This window comes from Labeo rohita, chromosome 5 (genome assembly GCF_022985175.1).
Source record: "Labeo rohita strain BAU-BD-2019 chromosome 5, IGBB_LRoh.1.0, whole genome shotgun sequence".
In the NCBI taxonomy this organism is placed as follows: domain Eukaryota; kingdom Metazoa; phylum Chordata; class Actinopteri; order Cypriniformes; family Cyprinidae; genus Labeo; species Labeo rohita.
In genome coordinates this window covers 24,020,439-24,043,716 of record NC_066873.1, presented here as the reverse complement: position 1 = coordinate 24,043,716, position 23,278 = coordinate 24,020,439, and the positions used below count along the sequence as shown (strand labels likewise).

The following is a 23,278-nucleotide window of genomic DNA, read 5'->3' as shown; positions in this document are numbered from 1 at the left end:
TTAAAGCAGCTTTTGCCCTAGGTGAACTTGCGCATAGTTTTTTAGGTAGCTTTGCATTAGGCTTCTTAAAGCATCTTGGAGATGTTGCCACGGTTCTTCTGGATTTTAGTTTGTCTCAGTTTGTTCTGTTTCTTCACGTCATTCCAGACAGACTTGTGAGATCAGATCTCTGTGTGGAGCACTGGCTGTTGCAAAACAAAAATCTCACTGGATTATTACAATCAATGACAAAATGAATGTTTGGAAATATAAACTGACACACTATTGACTTAACATTTTTAGCTGGTGAAAATGCTGGTGTTCTAATAATTTTGGCCACCACTGTACCTACAAGTATGCAATAAAGCCAACTCAAGTTATGACACGGCACCATTTTTATTTGGAAAAAAAGAAGTTCCAACCTTGCTGATGTCTTCGTAAACCATCCATCCTGCCACATTCATCCTCCCTTTTCTGCTAATCCATCAGTTTCGCTCTTTTCACTCTTTTTCACAATATTGGATGAGAGTAATGGGGCTGAAAAATCTGCCAGAAAAAAAGAAAAATGACTACTCAAATATGATCAATTAGTGGTTTCCATAGAAACCTCACCTCACACAGCATAAGAGTTTTGTCAGAGTAATAAATAACTGTGTATCTTAGAGTTCAATTAATATGGTATGTGCACGCTGGCGTTTGACAGTATGATAAATGTGTGTAAGCTGGAGTGCATGTATGTGTATAATTGTGTTGTTTGAAAAGCAGTGTGTGCTCATGTGTGTTTTTGTGCATGTGTGTGTCATTTGATGTTTTTATTTGATTGGCAGTCCTGTCCCGCTTTTAACACTCAGTCTGCTCTGATTCTCAACATATGCCACAATTACACTACCAGTCCTCTGTTCTAACACTTTAAAGATGTGGAGCTTCACACACTTGCACGCTCACACATGCACACACTGAGTAAGTCTAATGTACAAACATGTGGCTAGGGAAAGTTTGACAAGAAAGTTTTTTTAAACAATTTTGGTTTTCTAGGGGTCCCTGTGGGTCACTTATGGACCTCCAGACAGGAGTTTCGAGATATTTTAATCTACGTCTGACTTTTTAAATAATGATTTATTGAGCATTATGCAACGCTAAGTTATTTAAAGCGTATGTAGGTGCAGTAGGTGTGTGAAGTTTGAAAACCCCCTGCTGTGGAGACGCAGCGAAACGAATTAGGAAACTCTCTTGACTTTACCAACTTATTTACAGACTGTTCCTTTCAGGGCTTACGAAATGGGAAATATTGTGTAATCGGGAGCGAACGTCTGACGCTATTGTTAGCGCTACAGTGATTGATGTTTGTTTGCGCTTTGATGAATGTCACAGTGCCGCGCTTTTCCGCGGGAGGATTTTCAATGAGGTGACGTCACGCCGGCAGCCAATCAGCAGCAAGGGGTCGGTCTCTGGAACTGGCCGTAGTAGGTTATCAGCCTGAATCCTCGCAGTCCGAGGTCAGGAAGCCAGATGAGCCCGCAGAGAAGCGCTTGCTCACCGCGACCAGTCCAAGCCAAAAGTCGCTGAGAGGACGAGGAAGTTCGGTATGCAGAAGCAATGATGACCGACCTGCACGCAGCCATGGTACCGAAGCGCGAACCGGTGAAGTTAGAGGAGCCAGAGCGCACGCAGGCGGCGTGTGAGTGCAAAAGCCAATGCAACAACTGCAAAATCTTCCTGAGTTTGTTCATCCTCTCGCTCTCTCTGCACCTCGTCACGCTCTTCTGCTACCTGGACCTGCGCTCGGAGCTCAAACGAGAAATATCCCAGAAAAACAAAGATGAGGTGTCATCAACGGGGCCAGCACCGCACTATGAAGCCACAGCGCCAGTGCTCCGGTTACCGGACACCGACCACCCAACAATAGACGACCAGGTAAACTGAGTTATCTGTTGTTCTATACAAAAAGCAGAAACCTCCTTCCTGCTCACTTGGCTTCAGCTTCTGTTATTGAGAAGAGAATTTCTTATTGTCTTGCCTCCCAGACTATTGATTGCGTGTGTGTGAGAGTGTTTGTGAGTGAGTGTGTTTTGTTTTGTTGGAGACCTATTGTTAGTCCCACTTCCTTTAGATCAATGCCTCTCAATCCTGGCACCGAAGTACCCAAGTGCTGCTCATTTTGGAGGTCTCCCTTGTTTGACACACCCAGTTCAGGTCTTGGAGCCTTTATTAATAAGCTGCTGATGGTCGATATCAGGTGTGCTTTGGTCTTTGGAACCAAGTAATAATTGCGTGAGACAGAATAGTACAGTACAAAAAAGCACTCCACTAAAATAAAACTTTAAAGCAGCATTTTAACTGTGCAGAAGTCACAGTCTGCACAATTATGTCATTGCACCTTTGTTTTTACATTACCAATTAAGAAAGTCGAGCTGGAACTTTGAAAATTCATCAAATGAAGTAGAAATTACAGAAATTATTGTGCTGTATTAATGAAAACAAAGATGTTTAACACTTGTTGATTGTGTGTGTGTGTGTGTGTGTATGTTTTGCACTATAGTTCATCAGTAGTTGTATACAACTGTTATTAATATTATATTAATATGCATTTAATATGCACATTCAGTTACAGAAGGCAATCGGTATTTACCAGATGTGTTATTTATATATTATTTACTAACATTTATAGTAGCATTTTATTCATTTTCCACATATGTGACCCCAGACCACAAAACCAGTCTTAAGTAGCACAGGTATATTTGTAGCAATAGCCAAAAATACATTGTATGGGTCAAAATGATACATTTTTCTTTTATGCCAAAAAAGCATAAGAATATTAAGTAAAGATTATGTCCCATGAAGATATTTTGTAAATTTCCTACCGTAAAAATATCCAAAAAAATATATTTTATTTTTGATTAGTAATATGCATAAGAACTTCGTTACAACTTAAAAGGAATTTTCTGAATATTTAGAAATTTTTTTTTGCACCCTCAGATTCCAGATTTTCAAATAGTTGTGTATCATATGATGTATAAATCTCAGTTTAAAAAAATGGACCCTTATGACTGGTTTTGTGGTCCTGGTCACAAGCACAGATCCCAATTTTGCTGATGAATTGCAGTTTGCAGGAGTTTGAACCTGCAACCACTGAGTTTCCTGTGAGGATCCATAACTCTTAACCCTCAGGCATGACAGAAACCTATCTGGGTTGTAAGCTTCAGTCATTGATTTAGGTGAGCATTGTCTCTCACCCCGCTCACATTGTGCGTCAAAAGCCCAGGAGTGACGCGCTTCTCGTAACTGTGAATCGTTCACCTGCAGGGTACATTTGTTCTGTTTAAACAACATCTGTCCTTTTTACAAGCTCTCTTCATCAGACGCACTTTTACTGTCAGGCGGCACAGGTCGCTGTTTATTTAGCCTTTGCTGCGGTTTGGCCCGGACTCGTGTTTAATTCCTTTGGCAAAAGGCCAGGCTTGTCGCAGCATTTCCTGATGTTCACCCCGCGGGCAATGCGTTAGTGCTGGATCCAGAACGCTTGGCTTATGGATGCGTTTTATTAGGCAAAACTAGAGGTGAATTCTGGAGGTAGAATTACACACACAGACAAATTCCTGCAATGAATGAATGAATGAATCTAACGTATATATATACAGTAAAAGTTAGTGGAATGGGCTGTAGTAATTGTTCTGCTTGCTTACCGTGTAGATATTGTCATCATACTGGTCCATCACAGTCATCTTACTCATTTTTAAAGGTCTACATGTTTGCATTCACAGTTTTCATATTTGTAATTTCATAATGTGATTTTTAGGCACTCAGAGTTGCCTGAACTCAGATGAAGAACAAATGCAAGAGCAGCCACCTGTTCCTCCAGAAGCATCTTCAAGAGCGCTTAAAAAAATCGTAGTAAATTTTGAGTGTAAGGCTCGAACTTGCGACGCTTGACTTTGTGAAATGTTTGTTTCCACCAAATATAGTGATATTGTTGCTAAGCATGATGTAATAGATTCATACAAAAATCCTTCCGATTACTAATTTTTTGCCTTAGGTTAAATGTGTGTGTGGTGTTGCTGTGTGCATGTGCGTGCATATATGTGTGTTTGAGTGTTGCACTGATGCATGTCAAAAGGAGGCGTGTAACCATGACGACTCTGATTGAGAGAGGCGTGAGCGTGGTTAGCCTGTCAAAGTTAAAATGACATGCAGTGAAGCCACAGAGCGAGAGAAAGTGTTTGTGCAACATGCTGTCATGTAAAATATAGTTTCCCTAAGAAAACAAAAACAACCAAAGTTATTTTTATTTTGTTTTTTTGTTGTGTTGCATGGATGAGGTTGTTTTTGTAAACAGAGTGGAAGCATCATGATGTAAGTCTGTGGATGCACAGTATGGTACATATTGGCTTGGCTGATGTAACCAATATTGCCAGTTATACCAGTTTTATATCTATATGTTATATAATTATGTTATTTATTGGTAACTTTATTAGTCCAATCCCTTTGTAAGTCCATACATGAAATACTCTGAGTCAGCTGTGAAAATGCTGTTGATGTCTTGTTATAGCACATCCAGTTTGTGTTTGTGTAGTGAAAGTCATACCTGCTTTTCTTTTACAGTGTAGATCAGAGCTTTCCTTTGTTAGAGTTTGTGTGTGTGAGAGAGAGTATGGGAAAACGAAGGGAATACTTTCCCCATCAACCTCTCTCTTTTTCTCTCTCAGGCATTATGGCATGTGGCCAGATCGCAGTGTGAGCTCTCTAATGCACACACACACTATTCCTTATTAAGCTTTGTAGGTATGGGATTCCTCCTCGACAGGATATTACATTAATGGATGGAGTCAGCCACACTCTAATTACTCTCCATTCAACTATTTACCGCTGTAACTAATACACACACAAGTTTCTCACATGCGCCCGGTGTGTTAGCCCGAGTCCTTTGTCCTTTGAGTTAGCAGTGAGGAGTTAGCAGTAAGGAATGTGCTTGTTGATCAGCATCTTAGATCTGATATAGTGTTAGCCATATATCCCAGAGCGCTGCTCTGTCTGACTGATTACAAAAGTGTGTGTCTGTGTGTGTGTATGTGTGTGCTAATGAGGGATCTAAGAGCGGGTTCACCTCAGCCAAACAGGTGTTAGAGAGCTGTGCTCTGAAGAAACAGAATGTTTGCATGACTTTAATGGCTTTACTTTAAACAGCTGGATCTATTTAAGGAGTCTCAGACAACAGCCAACACACAGATGTGTGTGTAAGTTTGGGAACCAAAGCTTTAAAATTACACTTTAGAGCAGCATGATGATTGGATGGATGGATGGCTGGATGGTTGGGTAGATGACTGAGTCTACCTGACTACAATAGGTCACACTAATAAAAGTCATTTTTAAGGGTCAGATCAGGCAGGCATATTATTATTTTTACAAGCTAGACGGATAGAAAGCAATGTAACTTAATTTCTCTGTGATGTCAGAGTAAGTCAGCTCTTTTCAGTATAACAGTATTTATTTTTCCCAGTATAGACTGAAAAATTGAAATTATTTGAATTAATCAGTTTGATTGGACGATTCGTTTTAATAAACCAGTTTTTAAAAATTCAGATTTATTGAGACACATTTCTCGCAATTCTGAGTATATATTACATTTAAATGCCCACACACCATTTACACATCGTATTTTGTAATTGTAGGCTGAAGTGCAAGATATAAACTCGGAATTGCATGGAAAAAGGCAGATTGTGAGATACAAACTCGCATTTGCGGGGGGAAAAAAGTCGACTTTCTCACAATTGCGAGTCTATATCTTGCAATTTTGACTTTATATCTCACTATTGCGAGTATGTATCATGCAATTCTGAGAAAAAAATTGCAAGAAACAAGTTGCGAGAAAAAAGAATAGTAAGATATAAGCTTAGAATTGTGAGGGGAAAAATAGACAGAATTACAAGATACAAATTTGCATTTGTGAGAAAAAGTCTACCTTATTTCTCGCAATTGTGAGTTTATATCTCGCAGTTTGGCTTTATAACTCACAGCTGCGAGTTTATATCATGCAACTGAGAAAAAACACTTTATAAGTCACAATCGTGAATTTATATCCCATTATTCTAACTTTATAAGTTGCAATTTTGAGAACAAAAAAATAATTGTGAGTTTATCTTGAAATTCAGACTGTATAACTTGCAATTTGCAAAAATGTTAGAATTGCAGTTTGTATTATGCAATTCTGAGAAAAAAATTGTTCGATTTAAAAACTCGCAATTACCTTATTTTATTTTTTATTCAGTGGCGTAAACAGGCTTCCGTTAATACTTTTCTGAAAAAATATATATTTTAAAGGTTAATAAATCAGTAGCTAGTCACAGTCTTGTTGCTGGTATTGTTTTTGGTGGGTGTGACTTTACTTCCTGTTTTTATCATATTCACTGTGACTTGGATACCCAAGGCAGATCCTAACTGACCCGTGACCTCTGACCCTTCACACAAGCCCTGCCACCTCAAAAACAACTACAAACAGCTCAATGGCCTCTCTGTCAATAAATAAAGCTTTTGAAATTTAAAAAGGTTTCTTTGTGATTAATGTGAGCTTATATTGGTTGTGACTGGAGTCTGAACACACTGCCCCATTTTTAGCATGGCTGTCCCCAAGTAACCCAGTGTGTGCGTCTGCCGCCTGTGTGTGTGTGTTTGTATTTGTGTTTGTTTGTGTGTGCATGTCAGTCTGTCTGTATGAGCCTGTGTGTGTATGTTTGACGTTGTACGTATAATAACACCCATTATTCTGGTCCTGCTTGGCATTTGTGAGGAATCCTCAGTCCTTCTGTTGTGGTGTGTGTATGTGTGTATGTGTCTGTATCTGTTAATATTGTATTTTGTCTCTGTTGTGGTGATTTAAACTTTTCGCAGCGGTTTGTGTTTCCTGGTGGTTTCCGTCCTTGTTGACATCTGTGTGAGTGTGTTTCTTTACACGAGAATGTAATTCCCTCTGTTCTTAAATGAGTTTGCTTCGCCCTGAGGTTCCCCGACTGAGAGAGTTCCAGACAAACATCATTGTCTGTGACCAGGCTATGATCTGTCATTAAGCGTAGAGGTCGAAAGGTCATGCGTGAGCTTGTGTATATTTTGACAAGGCCTCCTGTTATCACTCTGTTGAAACGACTCGTCTGAATAAAAGCAGTTTAGATCTTGTATGCTAAATTAATTTGAGCACAGCTGCGTGGGTGTACGGTATTTGATCATTTGTTGCTTTTGACGAAACCTCCGTCCATTTGGAGAGGTAGGGAAAAAAGAAGAGAAGATGAGTGAAAGCTCGACTAAACAGGACAATCTATCTCGCTGCCTGTGATATGTGAACCTCCCTGTGGTTTGAGATGAGAGCAGAGGCTTGTGTTGTTTTTGGAGTCATTACCAGCATATTCTTGATGGTCCTTTGAGAATCGTATGAAATGTTGTTCTCAATAATGTAATCCATGTGTGATAACATGCTCATAATCTAAACCTGCTCTAATCTGTGTGTGTGGACGTGCACATCTGTATGGGGTGTGTTTGAAAAGAGACTGATCCAGATGAGGCTAGAGTAAGAGTGATGAAGGTGACATTCACAATCATACATAGATTCTTTTATTTCTACGCTCTTGAGCCCTTAATTCTAATTTCTTGCTCAGAGTTTTGTTTTCTTCCTTACAAAGAATATGATGTCAGAATTCCTTTCAGAATCAAACAGAACTTTCATGATTCACTTAAAATTCCAGATTAATATTAATATTGTGCACATTTTTAATTCAGTAGCTGAACACGTTTTCTTTTTAAGTGTTAATATCTTGCATAACTCATTAATAATCAGTGAAAGGTTATTTTTAATGGTGGACTGATCCAGAGATGCGGGTTCTAGTTCCAATTTGGATCTCTTTGAAGTGAAATTATAATGTCTGGTCCATGTTTGTAGTGGTTGACTGATATAAAGCTGTTGTATTGTCTGACATTTTTTAATTATTGGATTGACAAGTCATTTTTTGCAGTTTGACCAAAAAGTTTGATAAGTGGGACTTTTACTTTACTGACTACAGGTGCACCAGAGCTCCCATTCTCTGTCTTCAGTAGTTTACTATATTTGTTTAACCGTTCTGTCTAATACAATGGTAAACGTCATAATGTTTAACAGTATACTATTTGCATTACAAAAATACACATTTATAATATTTAAACAAATCATTAAAGGGATAGTTTACCCAAAAATGAAAATTCTGGCATTAATTACTCACCCTTATTATGTTGTTCCAAACGCGTAAGACCTTTGTTCATTTTTGGAACGCAAATTAAGATATTTGTGATAAAATCCGAGAGCTTTCTGACCCTGCATAGACAGTAGTGTAACTAAAATGTTCCTAGACCGAGAAACTAGGTATTGTGTATTGGATGTCAATTGATGTCAATGTCTTTAGATTGACAGTACCCATGAGCAAGCAACTTCAAATTATTCTTCGCTATATACAGTTTAACACTGTGTTACATTTCTGTCATGACAACTCTCAGAAGGATTGGCATGGTAATGTACATGACACTGTTAATGTATTTGGTTTTGGCGGAATAGATCTGCTACGCTGCTGCGGCAAAGCAAATACCGAGACTTGCTACTGCCAATACATCCACAACATGCTGCTGTAAGTATGTAAGAAATACTGCTGCTGCACATATAACACATATGAATAACCCCCATATAGCATACATGAATCACCCCGTAGCAGATCTATACAGGTGGAGCTGGGGAATAATCTTATTATTGAAAGGTGCTGTAAGTATTAATTGTTTATTTTTAAAGATTTTTTTTTTTTTATCAAATTCAAAATGTATATATATTTTTTATTTTAATTAAGTGATTTATAACCAAATATTTTAGTAACTATTATGTAAAATAAAGTTTTTACAGCAGTTGAATTAAATGCTGTGCTCTCACACTGCTCTCTCAAAATTGGCACTTGCCATCGGAAAAAAAAAAAAAGTGAACTCCTACACTTTACTTAAGGCCTTAGTAAATTTCATTCATATATTTGGACCACCCTCCAAGATGGTCATTACGGCATAGCTTAAGGAAATTAGTGTAAATGTAACGGTTGACCTTTTGCTATAAAAACAGTGTGTACTTTGCCAGAGGCCTCACTTATATGTTCATGAATTGGTTCTGTTGAACAGTATGCTGTTTTACATATGGTGACATTTGAGTGAGGCTGACAGTAATGATATGAATCTGAATACGGATGGTGTGCCCTTTGAGATTGTATCACTGATTTATGACGGCTTAGATGATTGTTCATGTTTTTCTGGTTAGACTGATGGCCTGCGTCATATATCTAGCAAGACTCCGGAAATTAATATGAATTTGTGTATATAAGGAAGTTTCTCTGGAGTATAAATATGTAGGGCCTATGACATGATTATGTTATTGTTAGAATAGAACAGAAGTGTTGTCATCCATTTGATAAAGGATTCATGATGTCATAATGGTTCAAACATAAAAAAAAAAACAATCAGTGATTTTTATAAATGCATTCATACGTGCACACAGCTCCTCATCTCGTTCTTTCTTTTCTCTCTTTCTCACCTTCTTTCTTTCTCTCCTTCCCTTCTGTCCAAAAGCTGTATGTTCATTTAAGTGTGCGTCAAGCTGTTGAGCAGATGTCTCTCTCTCTCTCTTTCTCTCTCTCACTAGCCTCTCTATCTCTTGCTCTCTCTGTTTCATGTGGTTTGTGGTTTGTCCCAAATTGGAATTGTTTAAAAGCCACAACACAGAGCCCTTTACACCAGGCAAAGCAAAGGAGGGGGGAACAAAGCCAGTGAGAGAGAGAATAAATCAAGTGAGCAGGTGCAGAAGAGTATGTGCCAAATTGCAGACAGGTGCGGCCCAGCCTCGACTCCAAGCACTCGACAGAATCACGATGCACTCGCTGTGCTCGCACGTAAAATACTAATCACTTGATCAGTGCTTGCTCTTTCTGACCACCTGACAAGCTTGCAATGGCATCATTTGTCCATTCAGGTCAGGGGTCAGGACAGCAACTCTCTAATTGGAGGACGAACAAGGAAATGCCTGGTATTGATTGATTTAGAGTTTTCCCTCTCTCTACAGTTGGTTAGTGAAGTGATGCCTTTTGGAAGTTTTCTTAAGTTGGATGTCTAATATGAAACTTTAAAGTATTCACCTGAGGTTTCCCATGTCCCACTATGTCTCAAGAGTAAAGAATGTTTGTTTTTTTTTAAGGTGTTTTAATGAAGCCATTAAAGTCTGGCATTAACAACACAAAATCTATTGAAAAGGTGGAGCAACGGCTCCAGCATCGAACAAGATGTTGAACACGTTCCAGGCACATGTGTGCGTGCGTATGTGTGTGATCGTATGCACACGTTTCTCTTGAAAGGCACTAGATCACATGTTAGTTTAATGTTTGTTCTAAAACGCCAGACTGATGATGGTGTGAACGTATGAGTGATCATGATAGCCAAAGCTTGCGTGTGCGTGTTGGGTGTTTGGAGCAGAAATCATCTGGCATGTTTAAAAAGAGTCTCAGAGAACCAAATGACATCTCCAAAATTATACATTCATAAATAAAAAGTGGGTTTGCTGCTGAGACATACTTTTATATGTGGCAATATCAGTCTTTGTCTCTCTTTAAAGGAATAATTCACCCAAAAATGAACATTCTGTCATTACTCACCCTGTAGTCGTTCCAAAACCTTACAGCTATTTTTTCCTCAGTGGAAAAGAAGAAATTCTGAGGACTGTCCTGATTGCTCTTTATGACTTGTCTTATATTGTGTCCCATATGATGATTTTGTTTGAGATACAAGCTGAAATGTAAGTCATTATTTACTAAGGAAAAATTATTTCTTGATTTTAATCAGTTCTCATTTTTACGAAAAGATATTGATTCTTAAATCCCAGACTAATTGATTAGTCTAGCCGGTTTTCAGTTAATAAACAAAATAGTGGCGCACCTCCCATCCAATAAATCTTAATAAGCTTTGTACTTTGTTACTTTTGATATAAAACAAAGTATTCGGTTTCAAATTCTGTCCGTTTTATTACAGTATACCTCAGTTCTAGAAAAGCGGCAGCATGATGCGCACGTGAACTGGTCTCCTCTGCTTTAATACAAGTTTCAGCATGAAATAAACATGAGTAATCATCCGAAGGTATGTTAAAAGAGTTCAACTAACTGAAATCCGTATCCTGTTTCATGTAATCGCTCAATCAGTGTTTCAACTATGGAAAGACGTCAGTATAACAGCTTGTAAACAATGTCACGTAACGCCACGTTTACCTTAGAAAAAAACATATTCGCTAACCATAAACTAGTCAGCTAGAAAAAAATAACTCTAGAGGGTTGCATTTTGCAAAATATATGCACCATATAACATATTCTTTATACATTTTACTGTTCTTCAGCGTTTAAAGGAGTAATTCACTTTCAGAACAAAAATTTACAGATAATGTACTCACCCCGTTGTCATCCAAGATGTTTCTTTCTTTCTTCAGTCGTAAAGAAATTGTTCTTTGAACAGAACATTCAAGAATTATCTCTGTATAGCGGACTTCTATGGTGCCCATGAGTTTGAACTTCTGAAATGCAGTCTCAATGCAGCTTCAAAGGGCTCTAAACAATCCCAGCCAAGAAATAAGGGTTTTATTTAGCAAAATGATCAGTCATTTAAAAAAAAAAAAAAAAAAAAATTTATGTACTTTATGTACTTTTTTTTTTTTTTTTTTTTTATCTCAAAGTTAAAAAGTAAACACATTTTCATTTTTTTTAGACCAAATGTTTTGCTAGATAAGACACTTATTTCTTGGCTGGGATCGTTTAGAGCCCTTTGAAGCTGTATTTAAACTGCATTTTGGAAGTATGGGGCACCACTGAAGTCCACTATATGGAGATAATTCCTGAAATGTTTTCCTCAAAAAACATAATTTCTTTATGACTGAAGAAAGAAAGACATGAACATTTTGGATGACAGTGGGGTGAGTACATTATCTGTAAATTTTTGTCCTGGAAGTGAACTACTCCTTTAAATTATGTTTAAATAAATCCGTCAAGTTTTTATGACATCCACCATTTAAATTATAATATTTCAAAAAACAAATTGGAGTAGAAATATATTTATGTAACTGTAACTACTAGAACTTGAATCATTTGACCCCTTCTCTGAAGTAGATCATTTCTTTGACTAAAAAGAATAATTTATTTACAAATCAAAGATCCACATTGTACCACTTTTGTCTGTCCGTCCATCCATCCATCAATCCCCATTCTTTCTACCTTCCTTCCTTCTGACTCCTCCTTTGTGTGAGCTATTTTTGCCAGCATTAGCTACTGAGAAAAGCATTTGTGTCTTTACTGTTTTGATTTAGGCTGGTGCTCTGCATTCAGTCACAAGCCTGCTGTCAAATCTCCAAAGACAAAGAAAATGTGTTTAAAATGAGACCTGCGTGGAACCTCAGGATGTAAATGACCGCGGATGGATTGTAATAAAATAACATTGTATAGAAAATCGGAGTGGAGTATAATCAAAGTTATTTGCTCTGTACAGTATTGTTGCCATATCTGTTGGTACTATTGTATTACAGCCATTACTCATGATTTATGCATTACGAGACCTCATCTGTGTGTATGTATACTGGGATTTCAGTGTTACACAAAGGTTAATTTTCTCTAGTTTAAAGCCAGCACTAGTGACTCACGCCACAAACATGAGAATGAGGATGAATATGGAGGAAAAAGTATCAGAGAAGAGAAATAATGAGCAAAGGATTGAGGAAAAACAAAAATAGGAGTGAGAAAGAGGGACATTCATTCTTCTGTGTGCTTGATGAGCCAAGGCTTTTGTTTGAAGCTGTCACGGTTTGCATACAACACAGAACAACACACACGCTGAGACGTGTAATCCTTCAGAAATATGTGGAGGCCTCTGTGATCTCTTGCTTACATGTTTCCCGTCTTAAGTTCGGGATAAATATTTGTGATGTATGCGTACAAGTCTGTGTGCGTTGTCCAAGCCGCAAGACTTTGTTACCGATGACCAGGCCCACATGGGATCTGTACGCGCAGAACTCCACAGAAAGCGCCGCAGATTTCCACAAAAGCTTGACACATTCCCCACCCCTTGCATGTTTGTTACTTAAATATTTTGGATAATATGATTATGCTTTTAGCTACCAGTATGACTGTAGCAGAAAATGCACAAGTAGCCTTTAGGTTCAGTCTGGTCACACTGACGACGCTGTTTCATATCATTTGTTAGGGGTGAAAGCGAGCGTGACTCTGGTTAAGTGGTTAGTTAAGAACGAATCTGTTTTAGAAGTTAGTGTAAACTGGTGTGCATGTGCTTGTACATGTGTGACATGTCTGTATTAGCATGTGTGCATGTTTGCATACTGTGGTGTGTGTAATTTTGTGGTATGTTATTGATTTAGCTTGTAAAGAAACAGACTGCGTACCCAGAGAGGTTTAGATGAGGCTCGGAGGTGAAGACTAACAGATGACAGAACCGACTTCTTTGAGTTGCCCTTGATTTTTCTCTCTGCAGCTGTTCATTTTTTCTGCTGTATTCCGTTCATCAGCTGGTATTAATCCTTCCAAACACTCAGGATCCTTCAGACAAACGGGAACGCCTCACTTTACAAACCACTTATGGCACCAGACACACGACCCTTGGAGTGTGTGTTTGTGTGTGTGTGTGTGAGAGAGAGAGATAGAGAGGAAATAGAGCCCAGGATCTGGTTTTAGTTAAGAGGGCAAATACTTGTATGCAAGCACATACAAACTCGCATGCACACACTCGCGTTGGCTCTGGAGCAGTTGTCGCTTAGCTACAGTGATGACAGGCAGAAATAGCTTGACTGCACACGGATGACACAAAGTTTAATAGGGCGAATGGATTTGTGACTACACACAAACACACACACGCTCGTTTGTGGTTTTGTTGAACTGTTGATCACTTGCCATCTTCTAGATATCAAAGTAACGTGCCAAAAGCTGAGGAGAAGAACAAATTTGAGCCATTTCCATGGCATTTATTCAGACAAGCTGTGATCGATGTCAGTACAAACTAACCCAATTTGAGAATGTGCGTAAGGCTGCCAGTTGACCCTGTCACATTTCTAGATTCATATTTAGATTCTGTCTTCATTCTGGGAATGCTCATGATCTGATGTTTTACGGTGTTCATACATAACCCTCACTGGCTCGCTCATTTGAGAATCCAATAACTCAGTCTAATGTCATGGCCTGATCTGATTGCAACCTCTGGAGCACATTCTGCTCTCATTTGGCAGTGTTCATGGGAGGGTGTAACAGCTTTTAGATGTTGCTCAAGTTTAGCAGAGGTCTCGGAGGATTCCATTCTGAGCTCTGTATATAGCAGCAGGAGCGGGGATGACTTCAGTGCGTTTGTCAAAAAGAATTGAGCTCTCATATTGAACTTGCAAGTTAAACAGATATGTACTTCTATACCTATTAGATTTATCAAGATCCACCCTCAGACAAGACCACAGCATTTTTTGAGGACTCTACTCTCAACCAGATCATGTTTGTACTGCTTTTCAAATCATGTAAACAGAAATTGAACGTAATGTCTGAAAAAAAAAAAAAAAAGCTCCAGAAAGTACCATAAATGTAGTCTGTATGATTTATACGCTAAGTCCTCTGAAGCTATGTGATAGCTAGTCTCACATAGCCAGACTTTCAGACTGATGACAGAAGGTCTGGGAACTTTGGCTACTTTGAATGGCCAAGGCCCGCCCAAGAGGCCATATGACTGACAGGTACAGCAACCAATCACGTTTTGTTTTGTGCCACGTCATGTTTAGGGGCGTGGAAATGTCGTCGCAATAACAGACCGGTGTGTAAAACTCTCAGACATATTTTTAAAATTCTATGCCGCAAACTTTACATTTTTCACATACTTTTGAAAATCCAGCGTTTAGTTGATCTTGATAAGCACTCATCACAGTAAACACGACGGCTTTCTTCTTTCGTGAGGGGGTTTGGTGCCACGGCACGTCTCCCGGAAATCTTGTATAATCTAACCAATCCAATGATGACTTCGAAACTCCTGAAGTGTTTACAGCTAAGTGTTTCTTATGCATCAGACGTTTAGCCAACATTCTGTGGGCATGACATCTGAGGTTGAGACTATATGATATCTGTCCATACCTGTCAACCCTCCCATTTTTCCTGGGATTCTCCCGTATTTTGCCATTCTATCCCGCTATCATCCTGTTTAAATATTTTAAGTATTTCTCTCATATTTTAATCTTTCTATTAAAAAAAAATACCACTGGCCATATTTTATATGTTTGCTACATTCGCCCTCAGTGAAACTCCTGGAATTTGTATGGCCCAAACCTTATTATATGAATAATCACGTCAACATATTCCATGGTTGTTCAGTTGCCAGATTTTGTATGAAATGCATCCTTCTCACACAATCAACACAAATTTCAACCCATTTGTCCCCTTAACTTGGCAACCTACAACACTATCTGCGCAGGTAGTACCACGGGAAGAATCACTGGTAGAAGTGGGAGGAGAAGACTCAGGTAGTACTCCGGTGAAAAAAAAAAAAACAACCCTAAATATAGGCCTACATGTAAAATAAGGCTGTGGTTTAATTGATTAAATATGAGCGCTTCAAGTTTCAAGGTCAGGTGCTGTGCTGCTTTGTTTACTGCGGTTACGGAAGAAACGGTATTCCTGACGAAAAGTGCCATCTGCTGGCAGAGAATGAATTAGCATTTTTCAGTAAGCTAAATTGGTACTGCACAGAGTGTCTTGTCTTCAGAGCCATCTTCATTGTTAAGTTTCTGCGTAGACTCGTGTTTGCCTTTCTCGTTATTTACACTACATGCGTGAAACGGTGGGTGGGGCTAAACAGGTAGTGCTGTAGAAGCAGGCGTTGATTTTCTTCTGCAGAGCTATTACATCATAAAGTGGCATATTCCACATTCAATATTAGCTGTTTTTTTAAGAGAAAGTTTTGAGTTCTGAAACTTACATGATGTTTTTTGGTACAATGACCTCTTATATGTCAATTGTTATATTAATATGTTTACTATTATCATGATTACTACTAGTTATTTGTAAGCAGGCAGTTGTATTACTTGATATATATTACACTAGTCATATGGACTACTTTTACAGTGTTTTTTTTTTGTTGTTTTGTTTTGTTTTTTTGGGAGTTTGACAGTTTTCATTCACATATGGAAAAGACATTCAGCAAAATAACACATGTATGGGCGAGTAAACAACAGAATTTTGTTCTGTTTTTTTTGTGCAAGGCTGCATGATGTGGTCAAACAATTAAACTGCAAGCAATACGAAATATGATACGAAGGAGAGAGTGAAGAGCGTGTGTCTGATACACTGGAACCAATAGGTTATTGACACACATCTGTAGTTTGTTTTGCTCTAATATGGAATGCATTAATCACATTTGTTCAGTGATGTCGCCACGCATTTCCTGTATTGATTTGAAACTGTGTTGGTTGATTGAATTTGGAGCAAAAGTTTTGTGCAAATCAACTCATATGGCAATTGGGTAAAAATTACGATTTAGACTGGTTGCAGTTTTGCTGCTTTCAGTGCAAAAGCTGTAAATATATTTCTAATATTTCTTTCATCACTATTTGAAGCTGCTGTGTATTTTTTCTGTTAACATACTTTCTGCTATCCCATGATAATATGGAGAGACAACTCCAATGATGACTTCCCGAAATGTGTAAACACTTGGATCTGTGGCAATTTCAAACATTGCTCTGTTTGTTTTAGTGGTCTGATGTGTCAACTTTTGGCTCAACCAATGGACTGAGTTTGGTGCAGGCAACCATGTAAAATAGTGACGGGGCTATTTTTCCAATTCATTTTGGTGACGCTAATTGATCAGAATTATAACTTCTGGATATGGTTTGTTAAATGAGCAAAATTAATTAGTTCTCAATCAGCTTTATTTTACTTTCTAACCATATTTGCAGAACCACAAATTTCTGCTGAGTGGTATTTTTTAGAAAAACAGACTTCTTCAAATTGGATATTGGTCTGTTTACTGTAATAGAGGGCATAATGTGTTCCTCTCATTCCTTTGTTACTGTGTTATGAACTCTGATGTTTAGTTGCCCACAAATATGCAGCTCAGTAATAAATCTTTAATGTGGTGTTTCGCTGCCGTACTGTGCGAGAATGCACTGTGAGACTGTGTAATGTGAGTAAATGTATATTTATAACCAACAATATCAGTGGAACCCAAAGCATCTGTCTTCTCGTGTTTGTGTGCGTGTGAATTTGAGTAAGATGGGTGTTTTTCAGAAATCGCAACTCTGTCAGTTTGTTGACTACATTTTCAAAACAGCTCTTTACATCTTTTATTCTCTTTTTGCCTCTTTAGCTCTCTTCTTCTTACATCTGTCCCCTGAATCATAACAGTTGAATCACTTGCTGCTGCTGAACAAAGCTCTAATTGGGGTTGTGTGTTTTCTGAGCTTTTGTTGAATTCATTTGGTGTTTTGTCTGTCAGAACAGAAAGAGATCTTCTGCCTATGTCAAGCATTGTTTTGGTCACCTGTAGGTGTGTTGTTAAATGTTTAGGATGGTAAAGCTTGCTTTTTAGCTCATTTGTTAATGTTCACTGAGCTGTGTGTAAGGCAGTGAAGCTACAGGATCCTCTGGAGATTCATTCTAAGAGCATTTTTTTTTTTACTTATGCCAGTATTTCCCTCACTGCTTTTAGCCACCGTGGCGAAATACAGTCCCATGGCAAAGAATGTGCTGCAAAATGTTAAGAAGAAGCATCTTTCTTGTTTAAGCTGTTCTATTTTAGCTTTCCTTGCCAGCCATGTACAGTTATTATCAATGCAAAAATTGGTGTAATTGATACACACACAAATGACTGAACTGATTCTTTTTAGTGAATCAGAACCATACGGCACAAACAGTGAAGCCTACTTAACGTTTTGAGCCAATCTTCTTAATGAATCATTCAGAACGACTGACTAAATTATGATTTACTGTTATAACAGCATATGCTGGTTAGGTATGTTTTGAAGCATGGCTGCTGGTTTGAGCTGGTTTAAGCTGGTTATGTGCCGGTCCTAAGGTGGTCCTGAGCAGGAGCTAGTTCCTTAGGACCAGCACATGACCAGCTAAGAGAACAAGCTTAAACCAGCTCATGACCAGCTAAGAACCAGCTTAAACCAGCTCAAACCAGCAGCCATGCTTCAAAACATTCTGACAAATCTTTCTCTACGTTGGATACCATAAATATATTTGGCTGTAAAATCCGCAGAATTTATATTTTAAGGGAAAATGTGGCGTATTTCTGAGACAAACAGTGCATGTGCCGCAAAGTGTCAGGAAAATGCATCTTTCCTGTTTCCCAGTTGCTTAAGCTGTTCCGTTTTAGTTTTCCTTGCCAGCCACACTAATTAACAATGTAAAAACTGGTGTAATCAATTCACACACAAATGACTCTTAGGAACTGATTCTTTTCAGTGATTCAGAACCATGCAGCACAACCAGTGAAGTGTACTTCATGAACAAACAACTCTTTTGAGCTATTCTAACTATTCTTAATGAATAGTTAAGAACAACTTACTAAATTATGATTTGCTGTTTCAATTAGTCTGACAAATCCCACTCTACATTGGAATCGAATCCAATCGTAAGCTTGTGAATCCAAACTGAATTGGAAATTTGTATTGATACGCAGCCCTTAAATTCAGTAGAATTTATATTTTGAGGGAAAACATTTCCCCTCCACAGAGGAGTGCCACATTCTGATGTGATCTGATAGTATCTCGCCAACTTTTGATTTGTGTCAAGTAGGGCTGTGCCGATAGATGATAGTATCGTGTATCGACGATAGTCCGAGATATTGCCTGTTACTTATGCCTTTGACGACAGCAAGACAATTATTATTATTATCCGTCAAAAATAGAAAGGCACTTAATTTTAGCAATCCAGTGTAGAGAGCCGCTCCTGGGGCGCTTCAGAAACTTGCCGCAATGTGACTGGTATAAACACAAGCATTGACTAGAGTGGATACGGTGGGTGTTTCGGGTGGGAAACGTGCAATCTGTAAATGCATGCAGTTGCTGATGCTCGCGAAAGCGTGCAGTTGTTTTCTTATGCGCACTGTTTTTCCGGTTTCGCTTTCACTTTCGAAATCGATCACGTTCAGTAAGGAGGGGAGAGAATGGAAAAGGGGGGCACAGTAACTCGTTTTGGGGGCACAGCTCGCGAATGCTCCCCACTTTGCGCTGCAGACGTGTGCAGTGTCAATAAAGGGTAAGAGATTTATTCATCATGCAGAACTGTATTCACTTATGGTACCTGGAGTGTTTTTTTTTTAAAGTGCATAAACTTGCACTAGACTAGGCTAGGCTAATCAGTGATGAGGTTCTTTTTATAATGTAAACATTCTTACGCTGGTGTTGGTTCCGGCAATGAAACTAAGTAAGTAATTGAGTAAATTAGCACGATAATATCGTGTAACGGTGATCTCACAGGCTGACGATAGGACGCTATGAAAATTGAGCATATCGCCCAACACTAGTGTCAAGCTATCATTTCCATGTCTGTGACACATTTATAGTGATCAGCTTGCATTGGAGATTAATGTTTTTTTTCTATTTTATTTTATTGTTTGCATGTTGGAATGATGATATAATGCCTTTTTTCTCCCATGGGATGTAACATGAAATAGAGCAATAATAGATGAAAAGACAGAGGGAAATGAATCCAACACTAACAGCAGTATCAAAGCAGGAACACATGCTTTGATCAGCTTCAACACTGAAATCTGCAGACCGAAGAGCAAGTAGGTCATCAGAAGGTTGTCTTGTGTTTCCTTTTTTGTTCTTTTATCCAGATTTCTCCAAAGGTTAGCTCATAGTTTGGATTTAAAACCTATGAATAAAATCATATTAATTGTCTATCTGTTTTTTTATCTTCATAATAATAAGAGCATTCCTCCTGGAGGAAGACAAGGTGACGTGAGGATATGTAGATATAACAGGAGAGAAGAAAGGGGTCTATTGATGAGGAGGCCAGTTCGGGTTTATCACAGCTTGCATCTTGTGTGTCTGTGTATGTGTGTGTTTGTGAGTGTGTATGCACATCTCATCCAGTGTTGGTCCCAGATGGGCTCCAGCTGTACAAGTAAAAACCACACATCCAGCTGTCCGTGCTGTGTGTGTCACACTGCCCTCTAACTGGAGAAACTCACCGCTTATGAGGTGAGAACATGTTGAGACCACTGTCACATAAGGTCTGGCGCACTTCTTTATACGTGTGTGTGTGTGTGTGTGTGTGTGTGTTACAGAACCACCAGCCGTTTTAACCACCATCGCAGCATTGGTTATACAATGTTATACAACGGATGTGTGTGCTTTACTTTATAAATTGTTCAAGTCTGCATTCCTAGCAGGTCAAACACCGCTCTGACCTGCTAGTCGGTATTGTGTGCTCGGAAACGCACTTTGTGTGTGTTTGAGAAAATATAACTCTTGCCAGAGAACATTTGATTTCTGATGTGCTCTTTAGCCAAAGCAAGCAGAGCTGTAATCAGATTGCCACGGTAAAAAGATCCCTCCTCTGAGGGAGTGACATCATTAACTGTTGTGAAGGTCTCTTACACTCATTCGCAACCTGACACAAACCGTTCAACAACCTTGACATGCTTTGCTCAAACTCTACCAGACCCTTTTCTTTTAAACCCTTTTAGAAAGTCATCCAAGTTGGTTAAAGCCATGTGCTCTGTGTAAATTCACCGTAACATCATCTAAATGCTCTGGATATAACATTATTACAAAAAAGTATGCTTGCCATTATTGTGTTAGTGACAGATGGCAGTATCTATGATAAAGACAAAGAATATATTTTAGAAATTCAGCATAATCACTGTATCCTTGCTGATTTCATATGGTTTTGATAACCATTTATACCATTTTCAACAAAATTTGGATTTAACAAGTCCTTATGACATCAGCTGACAAAGTTTTTGGATAGTGATAAGTGAAACATTTTTTTTACCTTTGTTATTATTTTAGCACAATTGCATCTCCCTCACAGTACTGACATTATGGCCAATTTAAAAAAACAAACAAACCAAAAAAATAATAAATGAATTTTACTTCAGAAATCAAAGGCATTACTCAAAATAAGTTATCAATTGAAATGTTTATGTATTTTAAATAGGGGTAGGCAATATGATCAAAATCTTCTATCACAATATGAGTAATTTTATTTCACAGTAATGGTATGTATCACAAACAATAGGATACACGACAAATACGATAGGACAATAGGACAAAAAAAACTACAGTAGAACAATAAGTATGAAATGCTACATACATTATATGAAGTAATCAAATGTATAAAAACAGTGCATGTTCTTCACGGTGTAAATTGAATATATATTTCTTACGTCTTAAAGTTACAGAAGTGATTTAGTCACTTTAAGAGCTGCTTGGATCCAATATGCTGTTACACATGTTTTCTTTCTCAGCTGTTTGCTTTCACTTAAGACCTAAATTACTGTGTTTACAAGGGTACTTGTGAAAACGGGCATTCTGACACATGCAAGTGTGTGTATTTAACCGTTCAAGGCGCATAAAGCTCAAAAATAACTCAGTTCAATACTCCTACGCTCTGAGCACCATATTCACGTGCACAAGCCTCTTTGACAGCCCTTAGAAACATAGCGAATATAGCTAAATGATTTCTCTTTCGGTCCTAAACTATTTAACTAATGGCCAGTTTTTGAGATGCCTGTCAAAACGTGGCATAATTTACCCAGATTCACTCCTTTCTTACATGCCCCCAGATGGTTGCAGTGCTTGGTGTGATATATGGAGATCTAGTCTTATGCTCTGTTCTTTGTACATTTAAATGTTCTGAAGTGCTGGAAGATTTTGTGCCCTTTGACAAGGAGAGAAAACAACTTAGTTATCGATATTTCTTGAGGTTCCAGCTATGTAATTTTTATTATTAAACTCTTGGCTTAAATAGCTGTAAATGATTGTCTAATGATGGTGATGACGTGAGATTTATGATTGACCGGTCGTAGAGATGGTCCCCCTGGAGCAGAGTAGGATTAACTGCCTCTCACAACATTGTAATGGTGATAGAGCTGGCTGTGATCTCAGAAACTCTCCATTTCCTGGAATACATCTTCCAGTCGTTCAGCTAGAGGCCCAGGTCTTTAACCACTAAACTACCACTGCAGTTCGTCAGATTCTCCACTTGATTTTAGACATACGTCTCTTCTGCCACGTCAAGGAAACGTCTTCATATGCAATGCTTTCGTGCACATTTCATACACACACTTGTGTGTGTGTCTCTAGAGGATTGTATCTCTCAGTAGGAGTTTAATTGTATGATGTCAAGTGAGCTTCATTGGTCCAGAAGGACTGCGGTCATTCTCAACAATGAGAACATCTGCTCAAAGCGAGTGTTGTCTTGCTCTGTGATTGGGTCATAATGTCAAACTATCAAACATTTTAATCCATCCTGACATTATTTCCCTTCTTCTTCTAGAACATTCAGGATTTATAACACCATTCTGTCACCAGATCTCTACCCATCGGCGTTTAATTTATGTTAACGGACAGTCAACAATATGTGGATGGTTTATTGAAATATTTTAAAGTCGTTTATTGTACATCTGGTATCTTGTGGCGGTTGACCATTTCATCTTTGAGGGTTTCATCCCTGAAGTGATAATTGACATGATTTGCAAAAAACAAACTCGTGCTGCTAAAAAACACAACTGAGCGCTTTCATAATAGATCTTTTGTGCGCATGTGAGTCCACTTGACATTAGAGTTCAGTTTGTTCGGTTGGAGTGAAAGCAGTTTTCTAAACTTAACTGTTTTCCATTTGAATATATTTTAAAATGTAATTTATTCCTGTGATTTTCAAAGCTGAATTTTTAGCATCATTACTCCAGTCACATGATCCTTCAAAAATCATTCTATGGATCTTACTTTTCATCAAAGAATCCTGAAACAAATGTACTCGACTTGTTTTAAATATTGAAAATAATAATAATAATATTTTTTTTCTTGAACAGCAAATCAGTGTATTAAAATGATTTCTGAAGGATCATGTGACAGAAGACTAGATTAATGATGCTGAATATTTGGATTTGATCACCAGAATAAATTACATTTTAAAATATACTAAAATAGAAAGCAGAAAATATTTCACAATATTACTGCTTTTGCTGTATTTTGGATCAAATAAATGCAGGCTTGGTGAGCAGAAGAGACTTTTTTAAA

The 23,278-nt window shown here is 38.2% G+C and overlaps 1 protein-coding gene across 4 annotated transcripts in view; it reads left to right on the top strand.

The window, feature by feature from the left end:
- Window positions 1–1,459: 1,459 nt before the first annotated feature.
- eda (ectodysplasin A) overlaps window positions 1,460–23,278 on the top strand; it is a 41,655-nt gene continuing 19,836 nt past the window's right edge. For all 4 annotated transcript variants that reach the window (XR_007827749.1, XM_051109511.1, XM_051109510.1 and 1 more), the window contains exon 1: window positions 1,460–1,893. Coding sequence is in view for 3 of the 4 variants with exons in the window: in XM_051109511.1 (XP_050965468.1) it covers window positions 1,576–1,893 (318 nt within the window). In the remaining variant the exon portion in view is untranslated. The remainder of the gene's footprint in view (window positions 1,894–23,278) is intronic.